Below are 17,043 nucleotides of genomic sequence, written 5' to 3'. Positions count from 1 at the left end.
TCAGGGCATTGTGGGTCAATCTACAGCAGATGGACTGCAGGACTTCAAGAAGGCAGCTCACCCCCACCTTCTCGAGGGCAACTAGGGACGGGCAATAAAAATGCTGGCCAGCTAATACTGCCCACATCCCACAAGTGAATAAAAAACATTTCTCTATTGCCCATTATAAACTCTCCTGGCTCTACTCGCAGTAGACCTATATTGGACTAAGCTAAATACTTCCTTTTTACGTACCAAAGGAAATAGTACTGTCCATTTAAATGTTGTTTGCCGGTTGACATTCACAGTTTAGGTCAGAGTGGTGCTGGAAAAGCACAGCAGGTCAGGCAGCATCTGAGGAGCAGGAGAATCGACGTTTCAGGCAAAAGCCCTTCATCAGGAATGAGGCTGGGAGCCTGCAGCATGGAGAGATTTACATTCACCTTCTAGTCTCCCTTTTTTTAAAATCAGTTCCTTGGTCCTCCTTGGTTGCATTCTAAAATTCTCCCAATCATCAGGTTTATTATTATTATTTCTGACAAATTTGTAGACCTTTTTTTAATCATATATAATCCTTAATTTCTTTTGTTAGCTACAGTTGATTTATTTCTAAGGGTTCTAACTGGAACATTGTGTAGTTGTTGTAAACTGTGTAATAATTCTTTAGAGGCAATACATTACCTATGTACAGCCATCATACTTTTTAAAGTATTTTCCCAAATCACCTCATCAATTTACTCCTCATATTGTTATAATTTTCTGCATTCAAAGTTAACACCTCAGGTTCAGATTAATGTACCTCACTTTCAAACACAAGATATCATTCTACCAGGTTATGATCACTCATCAGTAAAAGTTATTTTATAACAAGATTATTAATTCAATCTTTTTCATTACGTAATGCTAGATCTAAAATAGCCTGTTCCCTAGTTAGTTCTCCAACATACTGTTCTAGGAAACCTCCTCTAACATACTTCAGAAATTCATCTTTCACAGCATCAGTACTCAGGAAGTTTATCCAATCTATGTGCAGTTTGAAGTCATCAACAATTACTGCATTACCGTTGCTAGATGTACCTCTACTTTCTTGATTTAAATCTTGCACCACATTAACACACTGTTTGGTAGCCTTTGAACAATTCTGATCAATGTTTGCTGCTCCTTGCTATATCTTGGCTTTACAGATTCCACATCTAGCTTTTCTGATGAGACCCTCCCTTACTAATATACTGACTCCATCCTGTATCATCAGCACATCTCCTCCTCTGTTTTTGTCTGTCCTTCCCAAATGTTAAATATCCTTTAATATTCAGTTTCCAGATTTGATCACGCTGTGGCCAAGTTTCCAAAATGACAATTTGATCATGCCTCTATTTGTTCCTTTAAATCATCTACCTTGTTATGAATGCTGTGCATTTTAGTAGAGCACCCTTATTTTTCCCTCTCCAGTAATGGTCAAAATGACAAACTGCAAAGACTGATGGGACTAAAAACTGACAAGGACAAGCAGCTGCCAGCCTGTATCCTGGTGTCTTCCAACAAGTGGCTGTAGAGATAATGGTTGTCATCTCCCAAAATGCCCAGGCCCTGAAAAGATCCCAGCTGATTGAAGAATCACAAATTAGATTAGATTAGATTAGATTACTTACAGTGTGGAAACAGGCCCTTCGGCCCAACAAGTCCACACCGCCCCGCCGAAGCGTAACCCACCCATACATCTACATCTACATCTACATCTACCCCTTACCTAACACTACGGGCAATTTAGCCTGGCCAATTCACCTGACCTGCACATCTTTGGACTGTGGGAGGAAACCGGAGCACCCAGAGGAAACCCACGCAGACACGGGGAGAACGTGCAAACTCCACACAGTCAGTCGCCTGAGGCGGGAATTGAACCCGGGTCTCCAGCGCTGCGAGGCAGCAGTGCTAACCACTGTGCCACCGTGCCGCCCATGAATATAACACCTCTACTCAAGAAAGGAGAAAGACAGAATTAGGAAACTGCATGCCACTTAGGCTAACTTCTTCTTATTCACAAAATGCTAGAATCAGTTATGAAAGAGGAAATGAGTTGGACTGGGGTGGACAAGATCAAATATCAAACATCATCAAGTGATAGTCCAACAGGTTTCTTTGAAATTCCAAGCTTTCGGAGCTCAGCTCCTTCCTCAGGCATGGTATGACGTATGGTATGAGGTAATAGCAGGAACTTCAGAAACCATAATGCAATCAGGCAGAATCAATATGGTTTTGTGATTGGGAAACTGTGTTTGACAAATGTATTAATTCTTTGAAGATGTAACAGGTAAGGGGAGAAAGGACAACCAGAGTAGAGTAATTGAGTTTCCAAAGGGCATAAAAATTATTACAGAACCTAAGGTATTATGAATGATACATAAGCATAGATAAAGGACTTGCTAAGTAATAAGAAACAGGGAGTTAGGAGAGTTTGTTACATTTTGAAATCCAAAAACTGACCAGGTGGAACATCACAGGGATCAATGCTGGGACTTCAACTATTTATGATCCATGTTCAGTTGAATGATGGAACCAAATCTTTAGGATGGCACGGTGGCTCAATGGTTAGCACCAGGGCCTCACAGCACCAGGGACCCAGGGTCGATTCCAGCCTCGGGTGACTGACTGTGTGGAGTTTGCACGTTCTCCCCGTGTCTGCGTGGGTTTCCACCAGGTGCTCCGGTTTCCTCCCACAGTCCAAAGATGTTCAGGTCAGGGTGGAGTGGCCATGCTAAATTGCCCCATAGTACTAGGTGCATTCGCCAGAGGGAAATTAGTCTGGGTGGGTTACTCTTTGAAGGATCGGTGTGGACTTGTTGGGCCAAAATGGCCTGTTTCCACACTGTAGGGAATCTAATCTAAAAAGAAAAGCTGACATTGCAGAGACAAATAGAAAAGCAAAGTAGTGACAAGGATAATGTTATGGAAATGTAGGAAAATGTTACAAGTCATTACTAAAGATTTTATAACAAGGCTCTTGGATACATTCAAGGTAATCAGACAGAGCCAACATGGTTTTGTCAAAGGGAAATCGTGATTAATTAATATTTTAGAACTCTTTGAAGAAGTAACTTATGCTGTTGATAAAACACTGAATATACTGTATCGAGATTTCCAGACTTCATTGATAGCCAATCTTCTGTCCAATCCCCTCTGATAGCCTATCAGGAAGCAGAGAAGAAGTGATTGCTGGGCCTCTTGCTGAGATATTTGTATCATCGATAGTCAAAGGTGAGGTGCAGGAAGACCGGAGGTTTGCAAATGTGGTGCCACTGTTTAAGAAGGGTGGTAAGGACAAGCCAGGGAACTATAGACCAGTGAGCCTGACATTGGTGGTGGGCAAGTTGTTGGAGGGAATCCTGAGGGACAGGATGTACATGTATTTGGAAAGGGAAGGACTGATTAGGGATAGTCAACATGGCTTTGTGCGTGGGAAATCATGTCTCACAAACTTGATTGAGTTTTTTGAAAAAGTAACAAAGAGGATTGATGAGGGCAGAGCAGTAGATGTGATCTATATGGACTTCAGTAAGGCGTTCGACAAGGTTACCCATGGGAGACTGATTAGCAAGGTTAGATCTCATGGAATACAGGGAGAACTAACCATTTGGATACAGAACTGGCTCAAAGGTAGAAGACAGAGGGTGGTGGTGGAGGGTTGTTTTTCAGACTGGAGGCCTGTGACCAGTGGAGTGCCACAAGGAGTGGTGCTGGGTCCTCTACTTTTTGTCATTCACATAAATGACTTGGATGCGAGCATAAGAGGTACAGTTAGTAAGTTTGCAGATGACACCAAAATTGGAGGTGCAGTGGACAGCGAAGAGGGTTACCTCAGATTACAATGGGATCTGGACCAGATGGGCCAATGGGCTGAGAAGTGGCAGATGGAGTTTAATTCAGATAAATGCGAGGTGCTGCATTTTGGGAAAGCAAGTCTTAGCAGGACTTATACACTTAATGGTAAGGTCCTAGGGAGTGTTGCTGAACAAAGAGACCTTGGAGTGCAGGTTCATAGCTCCTTGAAACTGGAGTCGCAGGTAGATAGGATAGTGAAGAAGGTGTTTGGTATGCTTTCCTTTATTGGTCAGAGTATTGAGTACAGGAGTTGGGAGGTCATGTTGCGGCTGTACAGGGCATTGGTTAGGCCACTGTTGTAATATTGCATGCAGTTCTGGTCTCCTTCCTATCGGAAAGATGTTGTGAAACTGGAAAGGGTTCAGAAAAGATTTACAAGGATGTTGCCAGGGTTGGAGGATTTGAGCTACAGGGAGAGGCTGAACAGGCTGGGGCTGTTTTCCCCGGAGCGTCAGAGGCTGAGGGGTGACCTTATAGAGGTTTACAAAATTATGAGAGGCACGGTTAGGATAAATAGACAAAGTCTTTTTCTTGGGGTCGGGGAGTCCAGAACTAGAGGGCATAGGTTTAGGTCGAGAGGGGAAAGATATAAAAGAGACCTAAGGGGCAACCTTTTCACACAGAGGGTGGTACGTGTATGGAATGAGCTGCCAGAGGATGTGGTGGAGGCTGGTACAATTGCAACATTTAAGAGGCATTTGGATGGGTATATGAATAGGAAGGGTTTGGAGGGATATGGGCCGGGTGCTGGCAGGTGGGACTAGATTGGGTTGGGATATCTGGTCGGCATGGACAGGTTGGACCGAAGGGTCTGTTTCCATGCTGTACATCTCTCTGACTCTAAGTCGGTCTTTTTCAAGCTGACAGGCTGTCACAAGTGGTGTCCCACAGGAGTCGATGCTAGGGCCACAACTCTTTACAATTTATATAAATTCTTTGGATGAAGGACCTGAACGAAAGGTAGTGAAATTTCCTGATGATACCAAGATGGGCAGGAAGGTAAGTTGTGAAGAGGACATAAGAAGCCTACAAAGGGATATAGATAGGTTAAATGAGTGACCAAATACCTGGTAAATGGAGCATAATGTGGGAAAATGTAAAATTGTCTATTTTGATTTTAAAAAAGCATATTATCTAAACGGTGAGTATTTGCAGAGCTCTGAGATGCAGAGAGATCTGGGTGTCCCAATGTATGAGTCATGAAGGGTTATAGTACAGGCACAGCGAGTAATCAGGAAAATTAATACAAATGTTGTGTTTTATTGCAAAAGAAATTGAATGCAAGCGTAGGGAGGTTATGCTTCATTTATACAGAGCAGTGGTGGGACCACATTTACAGTACTGTGTACAGTACTGGTCACCATATTTACAGATAGGTATTGATGTGGTGGAAACAGTTCAGAGAAAAAGTACTGGACTAATACCTGAAATGAGTGAATTGCCTTGAGGAAAGGCTAAATTAGTTCGGCTTGTGTCCTCTGGAGTTTAGAAGAATCACAGATGACTTGACTGAAACATAAAAGACCCTGACGGAATTTATGGCTGGATGTGGAAAGAGGATTCCTCTTGTTGGAGAATCTAGAACCGGGGTCACCCATTTAAAACCAAGATGAGGAAGTATTTATTTTTCTCTCAGAGAATTGAGAATCTTTGGAATTCCCATCCTCAAGAGGCAATGGATGCAGAATGTTTACATTTTTTTTTAAAGGCAGAGGGAGATAGGTTCTTCAACGAGGTAAAAACAATGACTGCAGATGCTGGAAATCAGATTCTGGATTAGTGGTGCTGGAAGAGCACAGCAGTTCAGGCAGCATCCAACGAGCAGCGAAATCGACGTTTCGGGCAAAAGCCTGAAGGGCTTTTGCCCGAAACGTCGATTTCGCTGCTCGTTGGATGCTGCCTGAACTGCTGTGCTCTTCCAGCACCTCTAACCCAGAATCCAGGAGATAGGTTCTTGATGACCAAGGGGATGAAAGATTATCGGGCAGGAATGCAGAGTTTAAGGTTAAAATCAGATCAGCCACCACCTTATTGAAGGTGGAGTGGGCTCAAAGAACCAAGTGACCTACTCTTGTTCCAATACAAAGATTTTGCAATGGGCTACAGATAGGATAACGGAGTGGGCAGAAAAAAGGCAGACGGACTATAATGAGAAAAACGGTGACATTGTCCAAAATAAAAACACAACATTCTGGAGAAACTCAGTGGGTTTGGCAATATCTCTTGAGCCAAGAAACAAAGTTAATATTTCAAATCAGATATGACCGTCAGGAAGAATAGTAAAGCACAATATTATTTCAAAGGATAAAGACTGCGGAATGCTACACTACACAATCACAATAAATCAACATGCAGTTACAGCAAATATTTACAAAAGCAAATAGGATGTAGGCCTTCATTGTAAGGGGGAATGGAACGTGAAAGTTGGGAAGAATTATTCCAACTATAAAGCGTTGGTGAGACTGCTTCTATATTTTTGTTCTGATCTGCTTAATGAAGGATATAATTGCTGCAAAACAGGTCAAAGAAGGTTCACTCAGCTTATAGTCACTTAAATATGGAAAAGCGAAGGACATCTTACTGTGACATATACGATTCTGAGGCTTTGATAGAATGCAATGCTAAGAGATTAAGCCCTATTGTGGAGTGGTCTGGAACGAGGGGGGGAATGGTTTAAAAATAAATGGCTTCCCATTTAAGGCAGAGTTGAAGAGGCTTTTCATAGATGGTCATTCATGTTTGAATTCCTTTCACCAGAGAGCAGTAGAATATATCTATTGAATATATTCAAGACTAGGTTTGGCAGATTTTTGATCTACAAGACAGTCAAGAGTTACTAGGAAAGTGGATTTAAGGCCATGATCAATTAACTGGTGCAACAGACTTGAGCAGCAACAAATGTCTACTCCAATTTCTATTTTGTACACACCTATACATCAACTCTAAATCTGCTGAAGCTGAACCAACTCTTCCACAGAGACTGGAGCCTTAATCCAGCATCTTTGACTGCTCTGCCATGCTGCCACAGGCATTCAGCTCCAGGATGCAGCTGTCGCTTGTGTGTGTACTCACTCACTCACTGTCTGAGTTCCACGTCATTACTGATCAACTCTGAGGTCCTGAAAAACATGAACCACTTTATATTAGATTAGATTAGATTCCCTACAGTGTGGAAACAGGCCCTTCAGCCCAACCAGTCCACACTGACCCTCCGAAGAGTAACCCACCCAGACCCATTTCCCTCTGATTAATGCATCTAACACTATGGACGATTTAGCGTGGCCAATTCACCTAACCTGCACGTCTTTGGACTGTGGGAGGAAACCCACGCAGACACGGGGAGAATGTGCAAACTCCACACAGTCAGTCACCCAAGGCTGGAACTGAACCCGAGATCCTGGTGCTGTGAGGCAGCAGTGCTAATGTTTTGGGGCTGATGAAGGGCTTTTGCCCGAAACGTCGATTTCGCTGCTTGTTGGATGCTGCCTGAACTGCTGTGCTCTTCCAGCACCACTAATCCAGTATTTAGTTTTCAGCATCTGCAGTCATTGTTTTTACCTTAATGTTTTGGGGGCCGACTTAACAAAGATAGACACAGGTGACAAAATTCAACAATGCTCTCTGTGCCAGTTCAGCCTTTGGTTAACTGAGGATAAGTATACTTGAGGACCAGGATCAGGATTTCGGAAACTTGCAGTCGGCACCGCAAAGCACTGGGGATTACATCCAGTGGAGCGTATTATAGGATCCAGCAAATCGAGTGGCAGGGAAGGTAGCCCGACAGTACAACCCTCTCCCAAACCAACATGTCCAGCATTAAGAGGCTGGTAACTAAATGGAAGATGTCATTCATATACCTGACTAGACTTCTAAAGTAACAGCGCAACTCAGAACTCAACTACAGCTGGAGACTCCCAACAAAACAACAAAACCCCTTTCGGGATACTCTCAAAGCATTGATGAGCAGATGAAACATCTCCACTGACTCAGGAGACAAAAGCAAAATAATGCGGATGCTGGAAATCTGAACAGACATACAGTTGGCCTTTCAATCTGCCACTGTCCAAAATTACAGCTGATCAGATTGAGGTCTAACTCCATATACCCAGCTACCACTGATAACGCTCGACTCCCTTGTTCATCAAGAATCTCTTCAGCTGTGCTCAAAAATATGAACTAAAGCCAGAAAATACTGGAGAAATTCAGCTTTTCGTGCAGCAAGTGTGGAAAAAGAAACAGTTAAACCAGAGGTGGGGGACCTTTTCATGTTGGAAGGCCGCATTATGTTAGTTGTAATCTAAGGCCGCATCGAAGAAACTTCAATTATATATTCTTCAAAATTCACATTATTTTGTAAAAATCTAACTACTATGTACTAACTAACTAAAAAAAGTGTTAATTCTAAAAAGTTAACTCTCTGGTATTTTAAATACATTCACTTTAAAATTCAAATAAAAATAATAAAAGGATGAAAAAAAATTAATAAAAAATAAAAGATTTGTTCTGCAAAATTTGGATTCATTCAAAAGGCCCCACACAATGGCCTAGAAGGGCCACAGGTTCCCCAACCCCTGGGTTAAACATTTCAAATCAGAGTCTTCTTTGCAGCTCACAGATCTTGGCTTAAGACTGATGGAAATAGAGAAGTTTCATTTGAAAGGACTCAACATATTGAGACACCTATACATCAACTCAATCCAGAATGTGCAGAAGTGAAGTCTTGAATCCTGCCCCACATGTGGCAGAGTCTACAGGTCAGATATCACTGAACTCGTGGATGGGGAATGGAAGCTTCCTACATCCCAAAGGGATGCTTAAAAAAAAGAGATAACAATAAGTCATGCTTGACTCACAGTGTGTCTCACTCAGCACTGTAGTGTATCGTAACAGTGAGTCACATGGAAGGACAGTGAGTCATACCAGGCACTGTATTGATTGACAGTGTGTTAATGAGCATTTTTCTTTTATCAAAGGTAGAAACGAGGTTTTTTTTTATTTTTACAGACCAGTGCCAAACAAAAAATGTTTGGGCAAATGCCCAGCAATCACATCATTACTAGACTTTAACTGTATAACTATAATAATCCATCAGATGTTCAAAACATCTCCTGACAGATGGAACCCTTAAAACATTTCTCTACTTCAAGTCATTATGGTTATACCTAACTATGACTGGGATTTCTTGGAAATAAATTAGTTACCTATTTTAATGAGAATTACAGAAACTGTACAGTGAACACGTTGGATGAACTTAGGTTAACAATCCACCGAAGGACTCCAGGATCACTCTGCAGTCATACAAGTTTTGGGATCTGGTGGGTGGGGGAATAGAGATGAGAGACTCTGCATTGTGTATTTAACTGCTTTTCCTTGAAATTATTACATATGAGAAAAGGCTGATGAGAAGTGGCAACTGGGGACAAAAGGTAATATGCAACCTGACCAACTTAAGGTGGTGCCCTTTGGAGGCGCAGTGGGTCCCTGAACATTTAACTTTGGCATGTCTCTCCGTTGTGGTTGTGCTGCTTGGACAATGTGTGGGTCTGACCAATCTGTCTGAATATTGCATCAGGACCAGACTCGTGTCGGTTCACTCAATTCCCATTTAAAATGCAGCGAACAAGCAGAGTTGGGCACCCAGTCAGAAGACCCATTTGAAATAGTCAGTGAACAAGTTGGAAAGGCCATGCACTGTTAGCTGACACTTATTATTAACCAGACAACCAGGCAAGGTATCATGTAAGTGCTACATACGACACACAGAGTCCCGGACATGATACTCCACTGTCTCTACAAACATTCCCGGCAAAAACATACCACTGTTTTCCAGAAACATACCACTGAAACTTAGATGTTATCCTCCTCAGAAAATTTTATTTTGTTTTCTACAATGTTCACACTGAAGTGATTATTCATTCTGAAACGCAGGAAAGGTCAAACTGTGTGTTTTCACTCCATCAATACTTTGCAGTGAGCAGCAGCAAGGACCTGAACGCAGCATCCTGTAGAAAAGTGGTACAGCAAATCATGCTCCATGTGGTCTTTCAGTGTGGCACCAGGCAGAGTACGGGTTAATAAGTAGGGACACACAAACAACTGCAGCGAGTCTGCTCTGCCCAGTATTACAGTTCCAGTACAGGGGCAATGAGAGTGTTTACATGCTTCATCAGTTTCTATAGGGCTACTCAGCATTGCTACTTCTTCTGTGTACTCAGTGGTTTAAGGAGTTGCCACAACTGCTTCTTCCTGTCATTAATGCAGCCTGCAAATAAAACACAAGCAAATGAGACATTAGCTGGAACCATCGATAGGAGGAGAAATGGGAGCTGTCTGCAAGGGAACAGCTGACAGAAGACATAGACTTCCACAATTGTAATGTGCCAGCACAGCAGGACTCCCAGCTCCCATTGCCAGACTGTTTGTCTGGGTTACAATGGCAGTAGGTACAGTCTTTGGCCTATGGTCTATTTCGTACCCCTGGGCAATCTCAGTCAGGAAGATCCTCAAACCATATCACCACCCACTGATCCCTGTATATTGAGTGATAGCATGTCATCATAAATTGTCACATTATCCGCAGCCAAAATTACTACATAGATTCTTTTATCATATGGCCTGATGTGAGTTTGGGTTCAAGTCAGACTGTTTGAGGAGAAGGAAGACAACTCTTCTCTTTAGGCATAGGCTTCAAAGTAAAGCTGTTTCTTATACATTAAAACTGATTACTGCTATCCATCATAATCATAGATATGCCGTGCTCTGACTTATTAGGTCGTTACATTAGGTAAGGACTAATCTGTCATTTTTGTGTGCCAATGTCTTTCTGCTTTTAGTCTCATGTATTATGGCCTATTGTAGTCTGTTCTTCCCGCACTGTGCTAATTATGCTCAGTGATGTGCAGTTCTGTGACACCATCACATGGTTGCTCCAGGGTTCCAAAGCCCTTGTACAACACGGATAAGACACAAGGAGTGGACATAAGTCAGGTGCCCAGTGAGAAAACCTTTGGGAGAAAGGACAGAAAATGAAAGAGGAGGAGAGAATGAGAAGATGATTAAATTGTGGAAGGCTGAGCCAGAAGCAAACAGCAGGATTTTAGGCAGAGTTGGACAATGTCCCAGTTGGAAAAGGAATTTGAGGTTATCAGCTGGAACTGGTTTAGAAGGTTAGGTTAGATGTCTTCATAACACATATTTGTAGAATGGCAGGTAGGACTATGGTTGTATAAACCTAGAATTCTTCACACATTGCATTTTAGATTTCAAAGAAAGATTAAAAATTACAAATAAATGACCCTAATTGGCCATCTTGAATATAAATGACCCAAGGATTGTTACACATGAGAAGATTGGAGTAAGGTGGACAGTTTAATCAATGAAGAGGTGGAAGGGTATGTCAGAACAAGTTCATTCAACATAATTTAATAATCTGAAACAGTTTAAACTCCAAATTGTTACATGAACTGTAAAACTGTTTCATGACTCAGTGACACTTAACCCAACAAGCATAATGCTTTGAAGAGCCGCAAGCATGTGACAGTTGGTGTGCTGTGGATGTTAACAGATGTTCACGTTGCAGCCAGATTTTCTGGAGGGTTTTGTCTGCTATAACTACAAGCAGCTTAATGCACTCAGGACTGCAGTGGCTGGCCTTGTGTCCATGTGTCAGGGAAAGGAGGTTTCAGAAAGGGTGTATCAGAGAAATGGGGGTGAGAGAGGCAATCCCAATATAAGGGAAGGGGATGTTGACCTCTATTAGATAAAACACCAAGATTCATGTTTTGGTAATTTGGAAAAATTAGTATTGCTGGGATTCCTCAAGAGAGACACTTCATTTAACGGAGAGAAAGAGGTGATGTGGAAATACAAGGTGGCTGTACTGAAGAAGACTGCCATGTGCTGGGATAGTATAGTAACCTCAAGTGATGATATGACATGCACTGGGGCAGTGTAGAAGGCTCAGGTCAGGATGTGCTATGACCCAGGGTCTTGTAGGAAGGGAGGAGATAAAGAACTACAGAACAGTTGTGATATTGGTTGGATTTGATTATTTGATTGAAGGTAGAATTCTGGGCAAGCCAGTCAGAAAAAGTGATGATGTATCTCTCTTGGCAGCGTAGATCACAAACCTGAACACCATTAGTATTGTTCTATTTAGCGCAATAATAAACTCCCCAACTCTTAATGCTGTTAATACTGTTTTATTTAATTTTATAATAAACCCCCAATCTTCTCAATGCTGTTAATACTGATTTATTTAATACAGTAATCATCTCCCAGCCCCTCAATGTAGCTAATACTGCTTTATTTTATTACAGTAATAAATGTGCTTAATATTGTTTTATTTAATGCAGCAATAAAGTTCCTGTCTCTTGATGCTGTTAGTACTGATCTATTGATGACATAATAATTCCCCTGATGCTAAATGCTGTTAATATTATTTCATTTAAAACCGTAATAAATTCCATCCCTCAATGCTGTTAGTACTGTTTTATTATAGTAAGAGACACCCTGTCTCTCAATGCTGTTAATACTCCATTTAGTATCGTAATACTAAACTCCCTGCACCTCAACACTGTTACTATTGTTTTATTTAATGCAGCAATAAACTCCATCTCACATTGCTGTTCATGCTGTTGGATTTAGCACAGCAATAAATTCCCTGTCCCATAATGTTGTTAGTACTGTTTGATTTCTTTTGGTAAATAGACTCCATAAACTTTACAATGGACTCTAAAATCTGACCAAAGACTGAGGTCAGGCTACTTGGCCGATAATTTCCCATCCTTTGCCTTGCTCCCTTCTTAAACAGAGGGTTACATTAGTGAACTGGGACCCTCTGTGACTGGAAATTGTACCACGGTCTGTGGCTCTGTTGTTCACCCTGCACCTGTGACCCACAGTGACATAAAAACTGCACCAGCTTAAGACTCTGCTCTGCATGTGACTCAACTGTAAAGGTTTTCAACTCAAATTTGGGCTCATGTCATGTGAGTGTGCATGGTATTACAGTCAGGTTCAATGACAGAAGGATATTTATGTACCTTATACAGATACAACAGTTACAACAAGAGGAAAAAGGAATACCATTTTTCTTATTACCCAAGTGAGTGTTAGAAATGAGGTTGACACCTCCATCAAAGTTTCCATCACTATAAACTGGACCATCATTCCACATCAGGTCAAATCCTCCAACCTGTTTTTCCTTCCCAGACAATCTGAAAAATAGAACATCATGTAAAGGGTATGGCATTGTAAAAAACTACCGTTTTATTTTTGACTGTGGATTGAAATAGAAAAAGCACTGTAATCCAAACTAAAAATCATGTAAGGAATTTGCTGCAATTTTAAAAAGCAAATTACTGAAACTCTCCACAAGTCTTTACACAGCTACTTTGTCCAATCACTGAGGGGAGGCTGTTTGCAGACAAGCTGCATCAGAAGATGAGATTCAGCTGGCAACAGGCTGGTGATGGGTTTGTGACCAGTTATGGAGCTGAAAGACCACCAACCTGTCGACTATCTGATTGGCACTTAAGTGCTGAACAGTAACAATACTGAACAGCTTGTGGATGTAAATGATACCAGCAGGAACCTGTTGGACAGCTGCAAGGGAAGATACTTTGTATTTCTCTCCAGTAAAATCTCTACCGTTTGAAAAGCTACTTTATTCTGCCTTTGGCTTTAACCAATAACTAAGAGACTTTGCAGCTAATTGCCTGTGGATCCTGCACAGTGACAGAAACAAAAAAAAAGCTGATGAAGAAGGCAAGATCCTGGAAAGCAACAGGATGCATTTATCTGTTTAAGTGGGTCGGAGCTTTAACTTTGTAGAGTTATATGTTAACAGTTTGTTGCTAGCATCTGTTTATTTGTAATATATAGTTGTTTGTGTTAAGTACAGAAACCTGGTCCAAGTTTTTTGTTATCCTAGGTCTACCTGACAGGTAAATGGGAATTTTTGTGTACTTTGATAAAATCTTTATCTTTTGTGATGACTTTAGGAATAGAGGGGCTTCATTTCCAGGGTGCTTGTCCAGTGAGGTGTGACAGTATTATCACAATCACTGGTGCATTGCATTGGAAGTCAAACCACAGAATTCTCAAGGTTGACAAATGTTAAAATCTAAATTATCAAATTGCTCAATCTTTACCAACCATCTAATTCAGGTTTAAAGAAATAGACAAGTGGAATTGCTAATCTATAATTCTATAACTTAAGCTCTACACCTTTTTAAGATTTCAATACACATACAAATAGACATACTAAGAGAAAATATACAAAAACTGTGCTGGGGGCGTGAGGGTGGCAGGGAGGTGTGGTGGTTAGAAATGTACACTTCTGGCACCAGATCTTCGATGTTGATGAGTTGTTTTCTTTCGGCCTCTTGTGAATCCTTCTCATTCTGTGCTAAATAGGTGAGGTTGTAGGTACCCCATTCTCAGTCCTGCATTGACTGGTTGAGAATTTTCCTTTTCAGGGCCTTTCAACGAAGAAATTTGCTGAGAGGAAATGCTCACAGGGAAACGATAGGTGAGAGAAGATTTTCTGTCACTTCTCCACACAGCAGGAAGAGAAAGAGAAAGAGATTTAGATTACTTTTCTTTGGAGCTTAGATGCTTCTCCTGTACTACCCAAACATAAAGCTGGAGCTGCTTGTCCAGGAATCACCAAGAAGTTGTTGCTAAGTTAAGTTCTCCTGAACCCACATTTAAAACTGTAACATCTTCTTAAACAGCTTCCTTGGTTTGAAGCTATATGTTTTAGTCCACAGTTCAAAATAAAAGTGGTCCTTACATGTTCCACCCAGAAAGGAGATGACATGCCATTTCAAAAATGCATTTCATCAAAAGATATATGACAGAGACAACAAAGCACGACTTATATCCATTCAACCTGATTCATTCCTTATATATTTCTTATACAATCTGTACAATTCCCTTGATTCTTCACTTATTCTACCCTTTTTTAATATTCTGAACAATGCATCTGTTATCAGATTACCTTTTCCATTGTCTACAACAGACTCCATCAAACAGTTTTTTAATTTGATGCTTTACATTTTTAAAGAGTCTGGGAAATGTTGATACTTTCCTGACTGGAAGTTGACAGATCGACTTTAGAATTCTAAAGGATAATTTGTAGCAGGAGGCTCACCAATCATTTTGTATTTTTAGATTGTACAAAAGCTTTTGCATATCCTTAGTCTCCCCTTCACTGGGCAACACTGCCATTTCCAGAGCACAGTATAAGTGATCTGGTCATGTTGCTACTGTGATTACTGTCCTACAATATTCTAAATAAAAATAGAGATTTCTGGGGAAATTAGCAGGTCTGACAGCAGCTGCAAGAGAGTGTTACTGTTTCGAGTGTCACTGTTTCGAGTGTCATGACTCTTCTTCGGAACTACTCTCCACAGATGTTGCCAGATCTGCTGAGTTTCTACAGCACTTTGTTTTCATGGATGTAGGTTTGCTCACTGAGCTGGAAGGTTCATTTTCAGATGTTTCGTCACCATACTAGGTAACATTTTCAGTGGGCCTCCAGACGAAGCACCGCTGGTGTTTCCTGCTTTCTATTTATATGTTTGGGTTTTCTTGGGTTCAACTTCTCAAAACTTGCTAACTTTGTTTTCATTTCAACTCTCCATCATTTGCAGCGTCCTGCTTTCATTATATTACATTTGCACATTTAATTGCACAGTATTTGCCTACGTTTCCTTATTCTGGGAAGAAATACCACTTCCAGAGCACCACAATCAAAATTTAAACTTGATGGTGTGGATGATCCTGCTACAGGATGCTATCATTGTAGCTACAACTGTAAAAACTACATATGTTTTGATTAGAGCCTGAAATGGGGGAGAAAACTACAGGCAGTCCTCAGGTTATGAACAGATTCCATTCTGAAGTCCATTCACAAGTTGATTTGTAAGCAAGTTACAAAGCAATGCACAGTACAAAGGAGTCATTTGTAACTATGTCAGATCTTTAAAATTACACCCATCTGAGACTGTGTTCATAAGTAGAGAAACCCCTATGTTATAAGATTGCTGGAGGATTACTGCATGTTCTTTGAAAGCAAGTAACTTAACACTCATTGTAGATAGTGTCTACACAGCTGCTGATAAGCAGCAGTAGTAGGAAAAGATGCAGACGAGCTGGAACCAAAGATGTTTACAAGTGAAATTCAGCTGGCGATAAGTAGCTAGTTTTCTCTGGACTAGTGACCAATTATCGTTGACAAAGGATCTCAGCCTGCCAACAATAAAGTAATTGGCTCGCAGGTCATGAGACTGGGAACAAGATAGGAACAAACTATCAGATCTCCACAAGTTCAGGAGCTCCCTGTTCTCTGCAGTAAAAGCTACTGTAAGCCTGAAGAAAATCAGTTTATTCTTCCTTCAGTAGTTGCAGCAAGCTACGGGTTTTAATTAATAATTCAGAGACCTTTTATTAATGTTAATCAGTCAATCTGGGCCTCCTGCAAAACCAATGAAAGCACCTGGAGAAGGAAGATGGAGAAGCTGCATCCTGAACAGCATCAGAATGATCTCAGCAAATCCTGTGAACAGGGATCACTGCACTGCTTTTCCAATCTCTCCCTTTGTCCTTAACACCCTTTTTTCCCCTGTCGGTGTCTGTCTCTCTGTGTGGATAAGGAAATGTTTACAAGGGGTTACAGTTTTAACTAATAGAGGTTATATGCCTACAATTCATAATTGTTTAGTGGCAGCTTTTAAAAAAAATTGTAATAAATTGTAATTATTGTTAAGTACAGAAACATGTTCTGTGCTTTGTGTCAACTCAGATCCAACAGACTGGTAAATTGAGGAATTCTACATATTTTGAACCTTTGTGATGACTGCAGGAATAATGGATCTTGATTTACAGTGCGCTTCTCCAGTGAGGCTAGTACAACTCACAATGAGTTCCAGTAATTCATCTTTAAAGTTGCAACATATTCCCCCACTGTTTCCTTGATTTAAAGCAATATCCTTTCTCTTTCTTTAGTCCACAATTGAAAATGCATGCCAATAAAGGATCATCAATGATGTATTCCATCACAAGTTCCCTAACTCCTCTATCCTGTGATTCAGCTGGACAATACTGAGAATGCGTGGATTTGTTGAAAAACTCTGTCATGCAACTCAACAGAACATAAAAGAGCTATAGCACATTTCTTGA

General features: G+C 41.0%; 1 protein-coding gene across 2 annotated transcripts in view; it reads right to left on the bottom strand.

Annotated features, from left to right (window-relative positions):
• Window positions 1-9,709: 9,709 nt before the first annotated feature.
• The window catches only part of ttll9 (tubulin tyrosine ligase-like family, member 9), a 42,302-nt gene continuing 34,968 nt past the window's right edge, over window positions 9,710-17,043 (bottom strand). For both annotated transcript variants that reach the window (XM_072556883.1, XM_072556884.1), the window contains 2 exons: window positions 12,958-13,073; window positions 9,710-10,117 (listed from right to left, as the gene is read on the bottom strand). In XM_072556883.1, the coding sequence (XP_072412984.1) occupies window positions 10,050-10,117; window positions 12,958-13,073 (184 nt within the window). In that variant the 3' untranslated portion in view covers window positions 9,710-10,049. The remainder of the gene's footprint in view (window positions 10,118-12,957; window positions 13,074-17,043) is intronic.

The sequence above is a fragment of the Chiloscyllium punctatum genome, chromosome 37 (genome assembly GCF_047496795.1).
Source record: "Chiloscyllium punctatum isolate Juve2018m chromosome 37, sChiPun1.3, whole genome shotgun sequence".
In the NCBI taxonomy this organism is placed as follows: Eukaryota; Metazoa; Chordata; class Chondrichthyes; order Orectolobiformes; family Hemiscylliidae; genus Chiloscyllium; species Chiloscyllium punctatum.
The sequence above is the reverse complement of the archived record's forward strand: the minus strand, read 5'-3'. Positions and strand labels throughout refer to the sequence as shown.